We start from the raw sequence: 15,243 nt of genomic DNA on the forward strand, positions 1-15,243 counted from the left end.
GGGTGTTCTCATGTTTTTGTCGTTCAGGTATATGTAGCAAGCTAAATAGTACTGAGATCCAAGAGTTTGGGTTTAGGATTCAGGAAGGAACAGGATCCCCTGACTAATGCTTTTAGCCTAAAGAAAGTAACAGTTCTGCCTTGGTGTTTGAGAGGCAGTTTCTTTGGTTTACATTTTGTGATAGTTCTGTCTTTCTCCCTCAGGATTTCATGGGGAAACCTGGTGCCTGGCCTAAGGCAAAAAGAACAAGAATATCTGGGTTCTTTAGCCAAATTCTCGGTTAATGGCACCAAAACTAAAAATTAATACCTAACAGTGATATACTGTGGTAAGTAACATATAGAGATACCTGCAAGTTGCAGTGGCAGCATAGAGTAACGCAGAACTCTTGTCACTGAGTGACATATGACCTAAGTATTCAGGAAGAAAACTGTAGGTATAAAGTTAGCTTGAAAGTTTATGACATGGCACATTTAGCTTCTGAATATCAAACTCCTTTTATTTTTTTCTGGTTGATGTTATTTATTAAAGTGTTTAAAAGTATAATTAGCCCTAATATTGTACAATTTTAAATTTTCTTTTAAAAAGGTGCTTCCTGGGTGAGTTGGGGTTTAATCAAAGGTGCTGAGTTTACTGGCAAAGCAATCCAGAAAGGTGCTTCTAAACTCCGAGAGCGGATTCAACCAGAAGAAAAACCTGTGGAAGTTAGTCCAGCTGTCACCAAGGGACTTTATATAGCGAAGCAAGCTACAGGAGGAGCAGCAAAAGTCAGTCAGTTCCTGGGTAAAGTAATTCTAGATAACCTTACCTCTTTAAAGTTATATTTAAAATAATGTCTTAATCCAGGGTTAATCTGCATGTTCATTTAGATGGTTTAATCTCAAGAATAAAGAATTAGGACAAAGCAGTTTCTCTTCGTTATTCATAGTGAGACCTGTGGACCAGCAACATCACATCGGCCTGTCTGGAATCCTTAGAAATGCAGAATTTTAGGCACAGACACACCTACTGATTCAGAATCTGCATTTTCACAAGATCCCTAGGTGATTCTTATTTGCACGTTAAAGTTTGAGAAACTGGTTGAAGGGTTGTTTTGATGTGTTGACGAGGAGAATGTGTGTATCTTTGAAAAAGAGTTCTGAATGTAAAGTCATGTATTATTTAACGAGGGGAGTAAGTTCTAAGAAATCTATCATTAGGTGATTTCATCATTGTGTGAACATCATAGCATGTACTCACACAAACCTAAACATTATTGCCACTCCACACCTAGGCTATATGATATAGCCTATTGCTCCTAAGCTACAAACCTATGCACCATGTGACTGTACTGAATACTATAGGAAATTGTAACACAATGGTATTTGTGTGTTTAAACACATCTAAACATAGAAAAGGTACAGTAGGAGTGCAGTATATAAAAGATAAAAAATGGCATAAAACCTGTAGAGAGCACTTACCAGAAATGTCACTTGCAGGACTGGAAATTGCTCTGAGTGACGCAGTGAGTGAGTGGTGAGTGAATGTGAAGGCCTAGGACATTGCTATACACTATTGCCGACTTTTTAACACTGTATACTTGGGCCACACTAAATTTATTTTAAAAACAAAGTAATTGAACTATGATGTTATGGTGGCTGTGATGTTACTAGGCAGTGGGACTTAATCAGCTCCATTATAATCTTATAGGACCCTGAAATGTCTGAAATGACCAAAACATCATTATGCAGCACGACTGGATGTGAATCCTTGAATCCTTCCAAGGGATATGACACATTCTTTCAAGGAGAGTCGTTTACTGCTTAGTAGTTGAGGGTCAAGAGAAAGGGATCTGTTGTTTGAGAAAAGCTGACTTAGTGATTCTGGCGCCAGCCTTCCCAAGCAATATACTTCTAACTCCTTGCTTTTAGAGAATCACAGCACTGAAATTTGGTGTTTTGAGATGGGTAGATAGAACCTTAATGGATTACCATTAAATTTAGCAAAATGATCTTTTTTGGTATTTAGTATTTTTTGAATCAGATTTTGGATTGTTTACTTTTATAGAATTAAACATTTTACTGTTATTTCACTGAGATAACTGAGATTTTTTTTTTTTTTTTTTTTGAGGCGGAGTCTCGCTCTGTGGCCCAGGCTGGAGTGCAGTGGCCGGATCTCAGCTCACTGCAAGCTCCGCCTCCCGGGTTCACGCCATTCTCCTGCCTCAGCCTCCCGAGTAGCTGGGACTACAGGCGCCCGCTACCTCGCCCGGCTAGATTTTTGTATTTTTTAGTAGAGACGATAACTGAGATTTTTATCAATAGAAAAATATGAATACACTAAGCTGGAATAATCTAGAAGTACCAACCAATCTTGCATTGCAACAGTCAGATAGAAAAGGTGGCTGGTTTTCTCAAGCAGAAGTTCAAGAACATGTGTATCTGAGAGGCAAGGTTATAAACATCAGTAGGCTCTGCGAGCACAGCTTTAAAGCAAACAAAAGCCTTAATTTAAAAAATAGCCAGTCTGTGCTGCATACCTGTAGTCCCAGCTACTCAGGAGGCAGAGGCAGGAGGATCACTTGAGCCCAGGAGTACAAGTCAAGGCCAGCCTGGGCAACATAGTGAGACCTCCTCTCTAAGCTTCATATCCTTAAGTAGAAATTGTAACATTATATAGTAAAACAATTTTAGAGGCTCATTTAAGAATGTTGCAAGATGACTGGTAAAAATCAAGGGAATAATATATATTTCCTAAGTTTTCTTTTTTTTAATGGTCATATTAGTTGATGGAGTTTGCACTGTAGCGAATTGCGTTGGAAAAGAACTAGCTCCACATGTCAAGAAGCATGGAAGCAAACTAGTTCCAGAATCTCTTAAAAAAGACAAAGATGGGAAATCTCCTCTGGATGGTGCCATGGTTGTAGCAGCAAGTAGTGTTCAAGGTAACAAAGGGGCCCAGAATTTTAACTAGGAAGCTCTATTTGCTTTGGACTAGATTTACATACTTTTAAATATTATTTTTACAGGATTTTCAACTGTTTGGCAAGGATTGGAATGTGCAGCTAAATGCATTGTTAACAATGTTTCAGCAGAAACTGTACAAACTGTCAGATATAAGTAAGTTGAATTTTATTTTAATGACTAAATCTCTGTTTTGTTGTTATTGTTGTTGTTTTTCTGAGAGGGAGTTTCTCTTGTTGCCCAAGCTGGAGGCGCGATCTCAGCTTACTGCAACTTCTACCTCCCAGGTTCAGGCAATTCTGTCTCAGCCTCCCAAGTAGCTGGGATTACAGGCACACGCCACCACACCCGGCTAATTTTTTTTTTTTTTTTCAAGTGGAAATGGGGTTTCCCCACATTAGCCAGGCTAGTCTTCAACTCCTGACCTCAGGTGATCTGCCTGCCTCAGCCTCCCAAAGTGCTGGGATTACAGGCATGAGCCACCACACCTGGCCAACTAAATCTCCTGTAGCATTTGCAAAAATCCATGATGGTAAAGATATTTTTATTAAGTATCTGATAAATAATTTTTTTCACTCACTGCTTTTCTTAAATAGGGAGAATAGTATTTCTAGTATAATAACAGAATTCTTGTCACTTTGCTTTATATTACTAATCGTTATAAACATTTGTTCATCGTTACTGTGAAGAATAAGTTTAATTTTTTTAAAAGCCCAGAATTCCTGTATACCTTATTAACTGACTACCTGTTTTTGATGGGTGATGTCTGCCTGAATAAACTTGAATTATAATTAAACTCTTATACCCCTTGTTAATATTAGCCCACTCAGTATACAGACTGTTAAAAATTATGTCACATCTTACTTGACTCTGATTACCACCGTACATTTGTATTGGAATGGGTAGATGGTGTATCTTCAATTTCATATATTAAGAAATGGACAAGCAGAAATGAATGATTTGCACAAGCTCACCTGATTGGTGTTATGATTGCTTTCTCATTTGGCCTTATAGTCTGTCTCTGGAGAGTGGCTATAAATTCTAGTCCTGCTGTGTCGTGGCTCAAGAGGAGAAGCTCATGGATGTTTGCAGTGTGCCTTTCACAGGATACTTCTTTATCCTGGCACATCCATGACCAGGTATCCCTCTCTCAGGGAACTTGTTTATGGCATATGCCCTTATGACTCTTTTCTGACCTGTGTCCAGTTTATTCCTACTAAGATAGCCACTCTCTAGGAGACCCTGACTAGGAGGAGAGCAGGGTTTGGGTGTGTTGGTCATGTGACACACAGAGAAGGCAGTACAACCAAACACACGAAACGACAGAAGCTTTTTATTACTCACAGACCCTTGAGAGAAGAGGGGTACCCACGAGGGCCAGGAGGAAGTCTGAAGACAGCAGAGTGCTCAACCAGTGGGTGGGGCGGGAGGTGGGTGGACAGGGAGCAGCAGCAAGGGAGAGGCGATTTGTGTGACTACCTTCATGCAAGTCCATGGGTGTTCTTCCTTTGGCTTTCCAGTGGGGCCTGTGGATTGACTAGTTTTAAGAAAACAAGTGTGAACAGGGGAACATTTACACGACTCTGGTTTTACATGACTCTGATGTTGACCATTGGATTTTCTCGTGGTCAGCAGCTGTGGGGTATGTTGGGTTTTGAGTCAATGAGATGAGAAACAAGTATACTGTATTGCAGACAACCACACAGGGAGGGGGAAGTTTTAACTAGGCCAAAGGTGATGGGATACAACTAGGTTTCAAGCAACTTATGTCAGGCCTAAAAATAAATGCTGAAGCAGCAACTGTATAACAAATTTATGACAAGTGGTATTGAAGGTGAGAGTTAAAGCAGGGTCTTCTGCTTTTAGCTCCTTATTCTTTCTACCTGACTCTACTTTCTTTATACAATACTAGAAGAATCAAGGTCTAAAAACTAAATCTAGTATGAAGGACCTGAGTTGCTTTCTTAGCCTTGAATTAGTTTGGATCTTACTGTTTAGAAAGAAAAAAGAAGAGCAATATTAATAGTATTCACAACTCTTGGTTATTTATGTTAATTATCCACTTATTGACAGCATTTAGTTGAGTTCATACTTTTGTATCAGGCACTGTGTTCATTGCTTTTCCTACGTATTGATTAATTTTTCAACACTGTTATCTCCATTTTGCAGATGAGGAAACCAAAATGTAAAGTGAAATACCATGTTAAAGATTTCTCTGCTAGTGAGTAGTAGAGCTGGGATATAAACCAAGTGTTTCTGTCATCAGACCCCGTGCTCTACAGTGCTAATTTAATTTCCATCCTTAATTGGTTTGATCTGCTCTGTCTGGGGCATGTATACATTTGTTTGTTTTAAGTTAGGGAATAGGAATTGCTTTATTTTTACTTTTTTTTATAATTTCAACTATTATTATAGATTAAAGGGTACAAGTGCAGGCTTGTTACATAGGTTTGTTGTATGATGCTGAGGTTTGGGGTACAAATGATCCCTTCACCCAGGTAGTGGGCATAGTACCCAATAGATGGTCTTTTAGCTCACACTCCCCTCCCTCCCTCCCCCGCCTGGTAGTCGCCAGTGTCTGTTGTTGTCATCTTTATGTCCATGAGTACCCAGTGTTTATTTCCCATTTATAAGTGAGAACACGCGGTTTTCTGTTCCTACATTAATTCATTTAGAATAATGGCCTCCAGCTGCATCCATGTTGCTGCAAAGGGTATGATTTCATTCATTTTTAGGGCTGTGTAGTATTCCATGGTGTATATGTACCATGTTTTCTTTATGCAGTCCACCGCTGAGGGGCACTTAGGTTGATTCCATGTCTTTGCTGTTGTGAATAGTGCTGCAGTGAACATGTGAGTGCATGTGTCTTTTTGATAGAATAATTTATTTTCTTTTGGGTATCAAATGGTAATTCCATTTTAAGTTTTTTGAGAAATCTCCCAAAAGTGGCTGAACTAGTTTACATTCTGGGGGATACATATCTTTGAATCAAATCAAAGCAATATGGCATATCATTTTGGAGTGTCAGTTTTGTTTTTTTTTTTTTTTTTGGAGACGGAGTCTTGGTCTGTCGCCCAGGCTGGAGTGCAGTGGCGTGATCTTGGCTCACTGCAAGCTCCACCTCCCGGGTTCATGCCATTCTCCTGCCTCAGCCTCCTGAGTAGCTGGGACTACAGGCGCCCGCCACCACGCCCGGCTAATTTTTTGTATTTTTAGTAGAGACAGGGTTTCACCGTGTTAGCCGGGATGGTCTCCATCTCCTGATTTTGTGATCCGCCCACCTCAGCCTCCCAAAATGCTGAGATTACAGGCGTGAGCCACCGTGCCTGGCTGGAGTGTCAGTTTTACCAAAAGAGTTGAGAGATAAAACATACAATAGATCTCAAATTCTTCTGATAGAAATATAAAACTCAAGTCTTCCAACTCACTTCTTGTCACCTGTGGCACTGAACTCTAATATTCAGTCATTGTTTTATGACCCTGAGGTTACTTTGGATCAGTCATAATTAGAAAAATAGTTCTTTATTTGTAGCAAGAACAGGTGAAATTCAGAAATGCCTTTTAGGCCAAAAGTGAATTATTTTTAGATTATCATATTAGAAAATAGGAAGTGCTTTGTTGGGTTTGTTTCATGGCCTACTCTAATGACAAAAAAAATACTTACCTAACTACAATTAACTTATTAAAAGTTTGAGATTCACATAACTAGGAAATACTGGATTTTAATGTAGATTTTGCACTTCTGGTCCTTAATGAGAACTTAATATGTTGAATAGCATATTTTTAACAGTGATTCTCAGCTCTTTTATTTCTATTATTGTATTATTGCTATTCTTTTTATCTTTTTTTCCCAAAGATTCATGGAATTTAAATAAAAAGCAGATAAGTGAGAATTTAGTTAAGTAGCTTTGTATTTCTAACTATGAGGATGATTCAGTCTTAGCAGTAATTTAGTTTCTGCTATTAGAAATTCAGAAAGAGGGGAGAGGCAGTAGGGAATAAAAGATTTTATCTAAGTAATACTGTTTCTCACCTTTGGAGCTAATCTGGCCCAAAGTAGAAAACATCTTTTAAGAGAAGAAACTAAAAGTATTGAACCAGTAATAACTTAGTGATAGAACTGAAGAAATGGAAAAACTTGTTGTACCTTTATTTAATTTTGTTCTTATTTGTTTATATACACTTAGGTTTATTTACACTGTCCTGTATTTAAATTTACTATCAAAAAGTATTTCACAGAATGACCATTTGTGGAGTACTCGAATCAAACTGATGGTAGTATAATAAGGAAAATTTGTGTTCTTAATTGCCTATGATAAGCGATTGCTCTCCAAAGTAGTTATTTTAAATGTCCCTTAATTTTATGCTTGAGAGAGAACCAAATGTATTATATAAACTTCCTTATCTGATTTCAGGTGGATAAGCCAGTACAGAGGATTAAATAACTGTTAAAATTTTTAGGTAAATGCATAGAAACTATTCATTAACATTCAGTTTATTTTTGTCAGTTAAATTAATACTTTTGTCTTATATTTGGAGATGTGAAGACATACAGGAATAATGAAAAACAGTAACTTTAAACCTGCTACACTTAATTGCGGTATAGTACCTATTCAATAATTCATCTCTCTTCTACATATGAAGCTTAAGTTTCACCTTTAAGCTTCTTTTATTCCACTTTGAAGTGTTTAAAGAATAATAATATAGCTTTGATAGATCTATTTTTATTTTCCCCTAGCAATATTTTCTTTGAATGTATATTTGTGGAATATAAGCTTAATAATAGACTTTTTTTCCTGTGGAAAATTTACTGTTTTATGGTTTTTGGTACTATGCTATAAGTGTAGCTGGTTTATTGGTTTGTTTAGTGAAATTTAATTAAAATTCTCCCTAAATTTGCACTGGATGAAGGGGTAACTTCAATGACAGGTGTCATATTACCCAAAACCAGTTCTGTATAACTGAACACATTGGAGAAATTTCAGAAAAATCTGGTTCAGTTGTAGTTTTGAATCTCATTGACTTATTTAGGGCCTACTTTGTATTCATTTTTTATTATTTTTCAATTGGTAGTGTTAGTATATAAAATCCAACTTAATGAGCTCTAATTAAAGTAAATTTGTTTAAAAATAAGAGATCAAAAATAAATTTAACTTTCTGCCAGACATATGCTTTATAGGAGTTTATAGCAGTATAGTTTGAATCTGAAGAAAAGGACTAAACAGTTATTTATGAAGAGAAGAATAGATTCCTGTTAGGAAAACTAGTTCTAAGGCATATTGGAAAGCAGGAGTGATAGTTGAGGGTATATTAAAAAATAAATACAACTGATGAAAAGCCATTTTATAGGATATTTAAAAATATATGTTTAGTATTTTAGAATTTTAAAACTGCTTTCACACATATACCTCATTTTTTTCAAATAAAGAAGAGAAAGTTGACAATATGCAAAGAGGTAGAAACTTGACCAAGGTCGTGTGGCTAATTACTGGCATGGTTGGCATTAGAATGTAGTTTTCTGAATGTTCTGTAAGCCCTCGGGGAAACCGGCTCCACCAAGAGTTACGGTCCCTGTTTTTCAGTGCAGAAACTGCTGATACCTTTTTCTTTTTGTGTAGACACAGCCATTACCACCTGACAGTAGTAGTTGTGACTGGGGCTTGGTTGACAATGAGAAGGCACCATCAGCAATAGTGCATCTTCTGCACCATCAGCAAATCCTGTGGAATGCTGAAGGGTTGCATAACAGGGACTGGCCGAAGCAGTTGTAGGAAGCTTTTCTGTCTGTTGACTGGTGAGAAGGGCCTCGATTAAGAGTAGTACAGACTTGGAAGGTTTGACAGACTAGGCTCTGCCGTGTGCTAGCTCTAATATAATTACTAACATTAGGCAAAGGACAGAATAGAATCATCATTCAGAGGCACTGTAAGATTATTTCACACTGGGGTTAAAAAAGCCAAGCACAAACAAGCCAGTAGGATCACAAACCACTATTCTAGGCCAGGCTATTTAGTAATAGAGAAGTTGTTAATTCAAAAGGCAGATCTAGTGTTACATAAGATGTCCAGCTATAGGTCATAAAGCACCTAAGAAACTTCACTGTGTCCTGGAGAAAATGTAAACTTTTGCCTTTTTGTTGTTGTTTGTTGTTTAAACAGTCCTCTATTTGGGGAAACCTGTGGACAAGAAAAGCTTTAAAAGCGTGTTACCAAAATGGGGTAAAGAGTAAAACAATTAAACACGAGGGAAATGTGTTTTGGTATGCTCGTATAGGACCTCAAATTGTATTTTATAGAAATAGCATTAAATGCAGATATTATTATCAATAATAACTACTTTTGTATATGCTTTATCATTTCCCAGGCACTTGCTATGCATCTGATGCTCAAGAAACTCTGAGGCAGATAGGGCAGGAATTACTGATTTCATTCATTTAGTGAATATTCATTGAGTATCAGGCACTATTCTCAATATTTAGGATACGTTAAAGGACAAAGCTAAGAATCTCCTCTCCAATAGGGTTTATATTTTAGTGAGACAAGCAAGACATGAACAGTGATAATGAGTAAGTTCTATAGTATGTGGAAAGTGGTAAGTTATGGGAGAAGAAAAAGTAGTTAAAAGGGGAATCAATTGTCAAGAGGTGGAGGTGGGCATGTGGGAAAAGGCAATTTAAACAGATTAGATAATGAGAAGATTATAGTTGAGCCAACTTGTAGAAGGTGGGGCAGAGAACTATGGAAAGTCCAAGCAGAGAGCAGCCAGTACAGAGGTCCTAAGGCCTTTGAGTGCTTGGTGGGCTGAAGGAACAGCAAGGAGGCCAGTGAGTGTGCAGTAGGGTGGGATGCAGGGGAGAATGCCATAGAATCTCTGTTTAAAGACAAACTCAAATTCCCATAATTAAAAGACGTAGCTGAAGTCTGGTTAAGGTAGAACTTGAAACCACTTATATGACTCTAGATTAGTTGCTTCTGTGAATATTTTCCCTCATATTTCCAGAAAGGGAGGATTAAAAAAAATGACTGATTAATGACCTATATTATAATTTACACTTTATTTTTACTTGAGGGTCTTTATTACATCATTCTCAGCTAGTCTGAGTTTATTTTCACACACTGTTTTTACTAAAGGAGAAAATACAGCTTTGTCACAGTGTGATTTCATTCTCTACTGTGTTTTAAGTTGTTAATTAAATTGAAACCTAAGCTTTAATTTTGCTTTCAGGGGTAACAGTAATCATTTGACTTATTTAATACTAATTCAGAAGACCTTATTTTGTATTTATCATATCATTGTATGTCCTCTAATCTTTCTTTTAAAGATACGGGTATAATGCAGGAGAAGCTACCCACAATGCAGTGGATTCTGCAGTCAATGTTGGCGTAACTGCCTACAATATTAACAACATTGGTATCAAAGCAATGGTGAAGAAAACTGCAACACAAACAGGACACACTCTCCTTGAGGACTATCAGATAGTTGATAATTCTCAGAGGGAAAATCAAGAAGGAGCAGCAAATGTCAACGTGAGAGGGGAGAAGGATGAGCAGACGAAGGAAGTAAAGGAGGCAAAGAAGAAAGATAAATGATGGAGTGCTGGGAATCACCTATACCAAAGCCTTATGAAATGGATGAAATTTTGTTATGTAAGCAAATGTGGAATTCCTCACAGATTAACCAGTATTTTTTAAATGTATTCATTCCTATAAATTAACTTTCATAAATTTTATGGCATGTCTTCTATTTAAAAGGAAAAGAATAAGTATTCTTGCATCTGGCCTTAGAAATGTGAAGTAATATTCTCAAGTTTATTTTTTCCAAGTGTAGCTGAAATATTTTTGCAGGTAAAATAAAGCTAATAATACATGTGCTATTTAGACCTTATTAAACCTAATGTTGAACTATTTTTATATCTGCTATATTTCAGAAAGCAAATTAGGAAACTATATATTTGCTTAAAAATTGGCATTTAGTAACCTTAATTCTTTTTATAGAAGGCTTAAAGTATTGTCTCCTCTTTTTGCACTGTGTGGATTTTTTTAGATGCTTCTCAAAATTTTCAGTGTGTAAGCTAAACCTAATTCTAAACTAAGAATTCTCAAAAAGACTTGTTCAAAACGGAAAGACTGATGAAAAGTAAAATGGACTACTTTTGTAACTTACCTGTTTGTTAGGAAATGGAATGGTCTTTTTGATTTAAAATGAATAAAAATAGATTATTACATCTTTTGTATTGAGACCGATTGTTCTCTTATGAGCCTAGGACATTTGGGAACATGATTGTTTTGTATTAAAATTCAAAGTGATTATTATCAGCTTAATTGGATTAAAAAAGTACTTCAAGAAATTATTTTATCATACCTGCTTCTGTTTTTCCAAAAGGTTAAAACTTGTAAAAAAAAAAAATATATATATATAAACAGAATTGAGTTTACTAATGGTAAACATTTTTATTCTGGGATTCGGTCATTGGAATTTATATTAAAAGACAAGTTATTAAAAAGGAAAGGTTCGTTCATAATCAAGGTAAAGAATATGAAAACCTTAGGCGTAATCCATGGTGGATAGGCATTATGGTTTCCACTTTGGCAGGAGGCAGACTATTCACAGACTTATTTACTTACATGGGCTAAAAAACTATGTAACTAAATACCTAATGGTATTTTATTTTTGTTTACTGAATTTAAGAGATTGGTGTTAGTTTTCATAGCTGTAGTCCATTCTAATAATTTCTGATCTTCTAGTGGCTACTTAGACATTATTTGAAGCTGTCTGAAGAATGCACTTTATGAATTAAAAAACTCTGAATTGCCTGACCTCATTATCACATGGGCTTATATTTTGGGAACACATGGAACTGATGTAGGCTTTTCCTAAGACCAAGGATAATGTACTAGTTGATAAAATGGAAATAAAAGTGAATTGGTAAGTAGCTTACAGTCTATGCTTTAAGTTTAAGAAATAGAATGGCACTTCATATACTCTCATTTGTGGGAGCTAAAAATTACAATAATCGAACTTATGGAGATAGAGAGTAGAATGATGGTTACCAGAGGCTGGGAGGCATTGAAGGGATAGGAAGGGAAGTGAGGTTGATTTATGGGTATGAAAATACAGTTAGTTAGAACGAATTAGTTCTAGTGTTTGATAGCCTAACAGGGTGACTACAGTCAGCAATAACTTTTTATACATTTAAAAATAAAAGAGTGTAATTGGGACGTTTGTAACACAAATGAATGCTTGAAGCAGTAGATACACCCTGATGTAATTATTATGAATCATATACCTGTATCAAAATATCTCATGTATCCCATACATATATACACCTACCACGTACCCATAAAAATTAAAAATTTAAAAAAATTTAAAAAGAAATGGAATGGCAAATAATGGAATGTAAACTTTAAATAGTTAGCTTTGACCAGAGGTCAGCAAATATCCTCCATGGGCTAAATCCAGATGGCCACCTGTTTTCAAGCCTAACTTATTCACACTCTCTGTCCCTTTGCAGAAAAAGTGTGCTGTCTTAGACTCTAGAAAATGGACTTTTCCCACCATTCATTGAATCATTAGGAGATAGGCATCTTCTAAAGATTTTTTTATATTTTATAATAATTGATACATAGATAAAATTGTATATTACATGTAAGGTATGATGAGTAACAGAATTAATACCTAAAAACTCATCACACCTAACTAAAGACACGGAAAGCTGCCAATTACGTATATGTATGCTCTTCCTATTTTCTTACCTCTTTCCCCACATCATTTTTTATTGTTCCTTGCCCTTTTTTAATCACACATGTATATTCTTCAAACATACTGTTTCATTTTTTGAAGCTTTCTACATATAGTGTCTGAATGTGAAGTCTTACTCGCTTTTTTGAGTTTATGTTTAAAATTCTTGTGCTTGTATGCATGGATGGTTTAGTTGCTCTGTAGTATTCTGTTTGAGTATACCACATCAAGTGTTCATTTTCCTATCAGTTGACATTTGTTTTTAGTTTTTGTTGGTAGAAACAGTATACTCAAAAAATACTTGACTGTCCCCTGGTACACATATGCAAGAGACTTTATACATAAGAGTGGAGTTGTTGGCTTGTCAATTTTGCAAAATAATGCCAGGTATTTTCCAAAATGATGATATTCTCTTGAGTAGTACTTCCGGAACTTTGCAATGTTTTTATTGTTAATGTAGCATATATAAAAAAGTATCTCATAATTTTAACTTGTGTTTTCCTGACCTCCTTTCCTGACCTTAGATCAGGAATTTTTCATGTTCATTTGCCATTCATTTCCCTCTACTGTAAAATTTGCCTGTTGTCACTGCTGACAATTTTGCTTTTCATGTTTAGGTGTTTACTGAGATTTGTGTGTATGTGTGCAAGATGTAAGGTATCTAATTCCTCCCCTCCTCCCCTGCCCCGTGGATAATCAGTTATTTAACCCCCGTTTATTGAATAGTTCTTTTCTTCAGTAATTTCCCACAGGTCTTTCTCTATATATCAAGTATGAGTGTTTCTGGGCTCAGAGACATTTGTTCCATCTGTCATTTCTTTTTTTCCTGGGCCAGTCCCACACTGTCGTCATTATAAATTAGTAAGTCCTACTGATTGTTAGGGCAAGAGGCTCAATTCCCTAAACCAAATTCTTTAAGGGTATTTTGGCTGATAGTTCCATAAGGAGTTTAAAATCTTCCCACAAAGAAACATCAGCCCAGATGGACTTACAGGTGAGTTCTAACATACCTTAAGAAAACAATGTTACATTGGGTGCAGAGGCGCACACCTGTAGTCCCAACGGAGGCTGAGGTTGGGTGATCTCTCGAGTCCAGGAGTTTGAGACCAGCCTGGGCAACATAACGAGACCAAAGATATTGTTGGACATTGTGAATTTTACCTTATTGGGTACTGGATGTTTTGTGTTCCTATAAATATTCTTGAGCTTTGTCTTGGGAAGGGATTAAGTTACTTAGAACCAGTTGGATACTTTTGGATCTTTCTTCTAAACTTGTTAGGGCTAGTGGCTAGTGTTTTTTTCCACTCCTAAAGCAAAATCCTCTGTGTACCTGATGCCCTGTGAATTCAGAGGTTTTCCATTCTGGTGGGTGGTAGCAGGTATTATTCCTACCTCTGTAAACTGTAAAGATTTCCCCACTAATCCTTTGTGATGGTTCTTTCCCCAGCCTGAGTACTTGCCCCACCATGTGTGTGCATTCATCAGGACTCTGTTGCAGAGTGTACCCTGTGGCAGGCCAGGTCTCAACACAGGCCCCCATAACAACTGTTTCAGTACTGAGTGAGTGGCTGAGTGAGTGGCTAAGTTAAATGCTAAAAGATAAAAAAGCCAAGGCCCTTATACAAAGGCTGGAATGTAACAAAAGCCCACCAACAATTTTGCCCAGGCCTTTACTGGGCCTTAAAGCATGACCAAAAAAATGAAGGAATTCTTAGCTGGACCCATTTAGGATTAAACAAGTTTATTGGGGTTCTGAAGAAATCACCAGACCTCCCTGATTTAGCAGGAGACAAGGGTAATCACCCTAGCACCTGGACCCATTTAGATGAAGTGAATTTACTGAGGCTGCAGAGGAAGGTCTTCAGGACTCAAGACCTTAGTTGTAGATTATAAGAAATTAACCACTTATGTCTTTAGATGAATGCACACTTAACACATAGACATATAGCTTAGAAGGTATTATAAGCTCTGGAAAATTTTGTAATTTTGAGTTGGTCTGGTGATCATTTCCAGGCCTTCTCCCTGTAACTGGTTCCAGAAATAAAAACTTCCTCCCCGGTTCATCTACATCTTATTACTGGGTCACAAGAAATAGCAGCCCAACCCTCAGTTTGGTCTGGGAACACCGTGCGCAGCTCTTCCTTCCAATGTCTGCCCTGCAAAGTCTAGCTGCCTTGTTCTCCCTAGACTCTTAGAGAAACTCTGTTTCCTCAACTTAGGGCAACCACCAGCCTCTGCCTGTTTTCTCCTTTTCTGCTTTGTACCCTGGCAGGCCCAGGCCAATTTGGGAGCTTGCCTCATTTGTGTCTCATCAAGAGATCATTGTCCCTTACTGCCTGATGTTCAATGTCTTGAAAACCATTGTTTCTTTTTTTGTTCCTCTTAGTTTCTTAGTTGTTTCAAGCAGGAGGTAAATTCCATTGCTTTATTTCTGCCAGAAACACAAACCTGTTTTCTGCTTGCCTTTGCTCTTAATTTCCCACAGTGAGATTTTGCTAACAGATCTTTTTAAGAAATCCTCGGCTGGGTGCAGTGGCTCACGCCTGTAATCCCAGCACTTTGG

At 37.0% G+C, this 15,243-nt stretch overlaps 1 protein-coding gene across 1 annotated transcript in view; it reads left to right on the forward strand.

Moving 5' to 3' along the window:
• The window catches only part of SPG20 (spastic paraplegia 20 (Troyer syndrome)), a 35,609-nt gene extending 24,317 nt beyond the window's left edge, over positions 1-11,292 (forward strand). The window contains exons 6-9 of the mRNA XM_011993002.1: positions 589-783; positions 2,765-2,923; positions 3,008-3,098; positions 10,264-11,292. Coding sequence (XP_011848392.1) covers positions 589-783; positions 2,765-2,923; positions 3,008-3,098; positions 10,264-10,531 — 713 coding nt within the window. The 3' untranslated portion in view covers positions 10,532-11,292. The remainder of the gene's footprint in view (positions 1-588; positions 784-2,764; positions 2,924-3,007; positions 3,099-10,263) is intronic.
• Positions 11,293-15,243: the final 3,951 nt, after the last annotated feature.

The sequence above is a fragment of the Mandrillus leucophaeus genome, unplaced genomic scaffold, assembly GCF_000951045.1.
Source record: "Mandrillus leucophaeus isolate KB7577 unplaced genomic scaffold, Mleu.le_1.0 Scaffold421, whole genome shotgun sequence".
Classification (NCBI taxonomy): Eukaryota; Metazoa; Chordata; class Mammalia; order Primates; family Cercopithecidae; genus Mandrillus; species Mandrillus leucophaeus.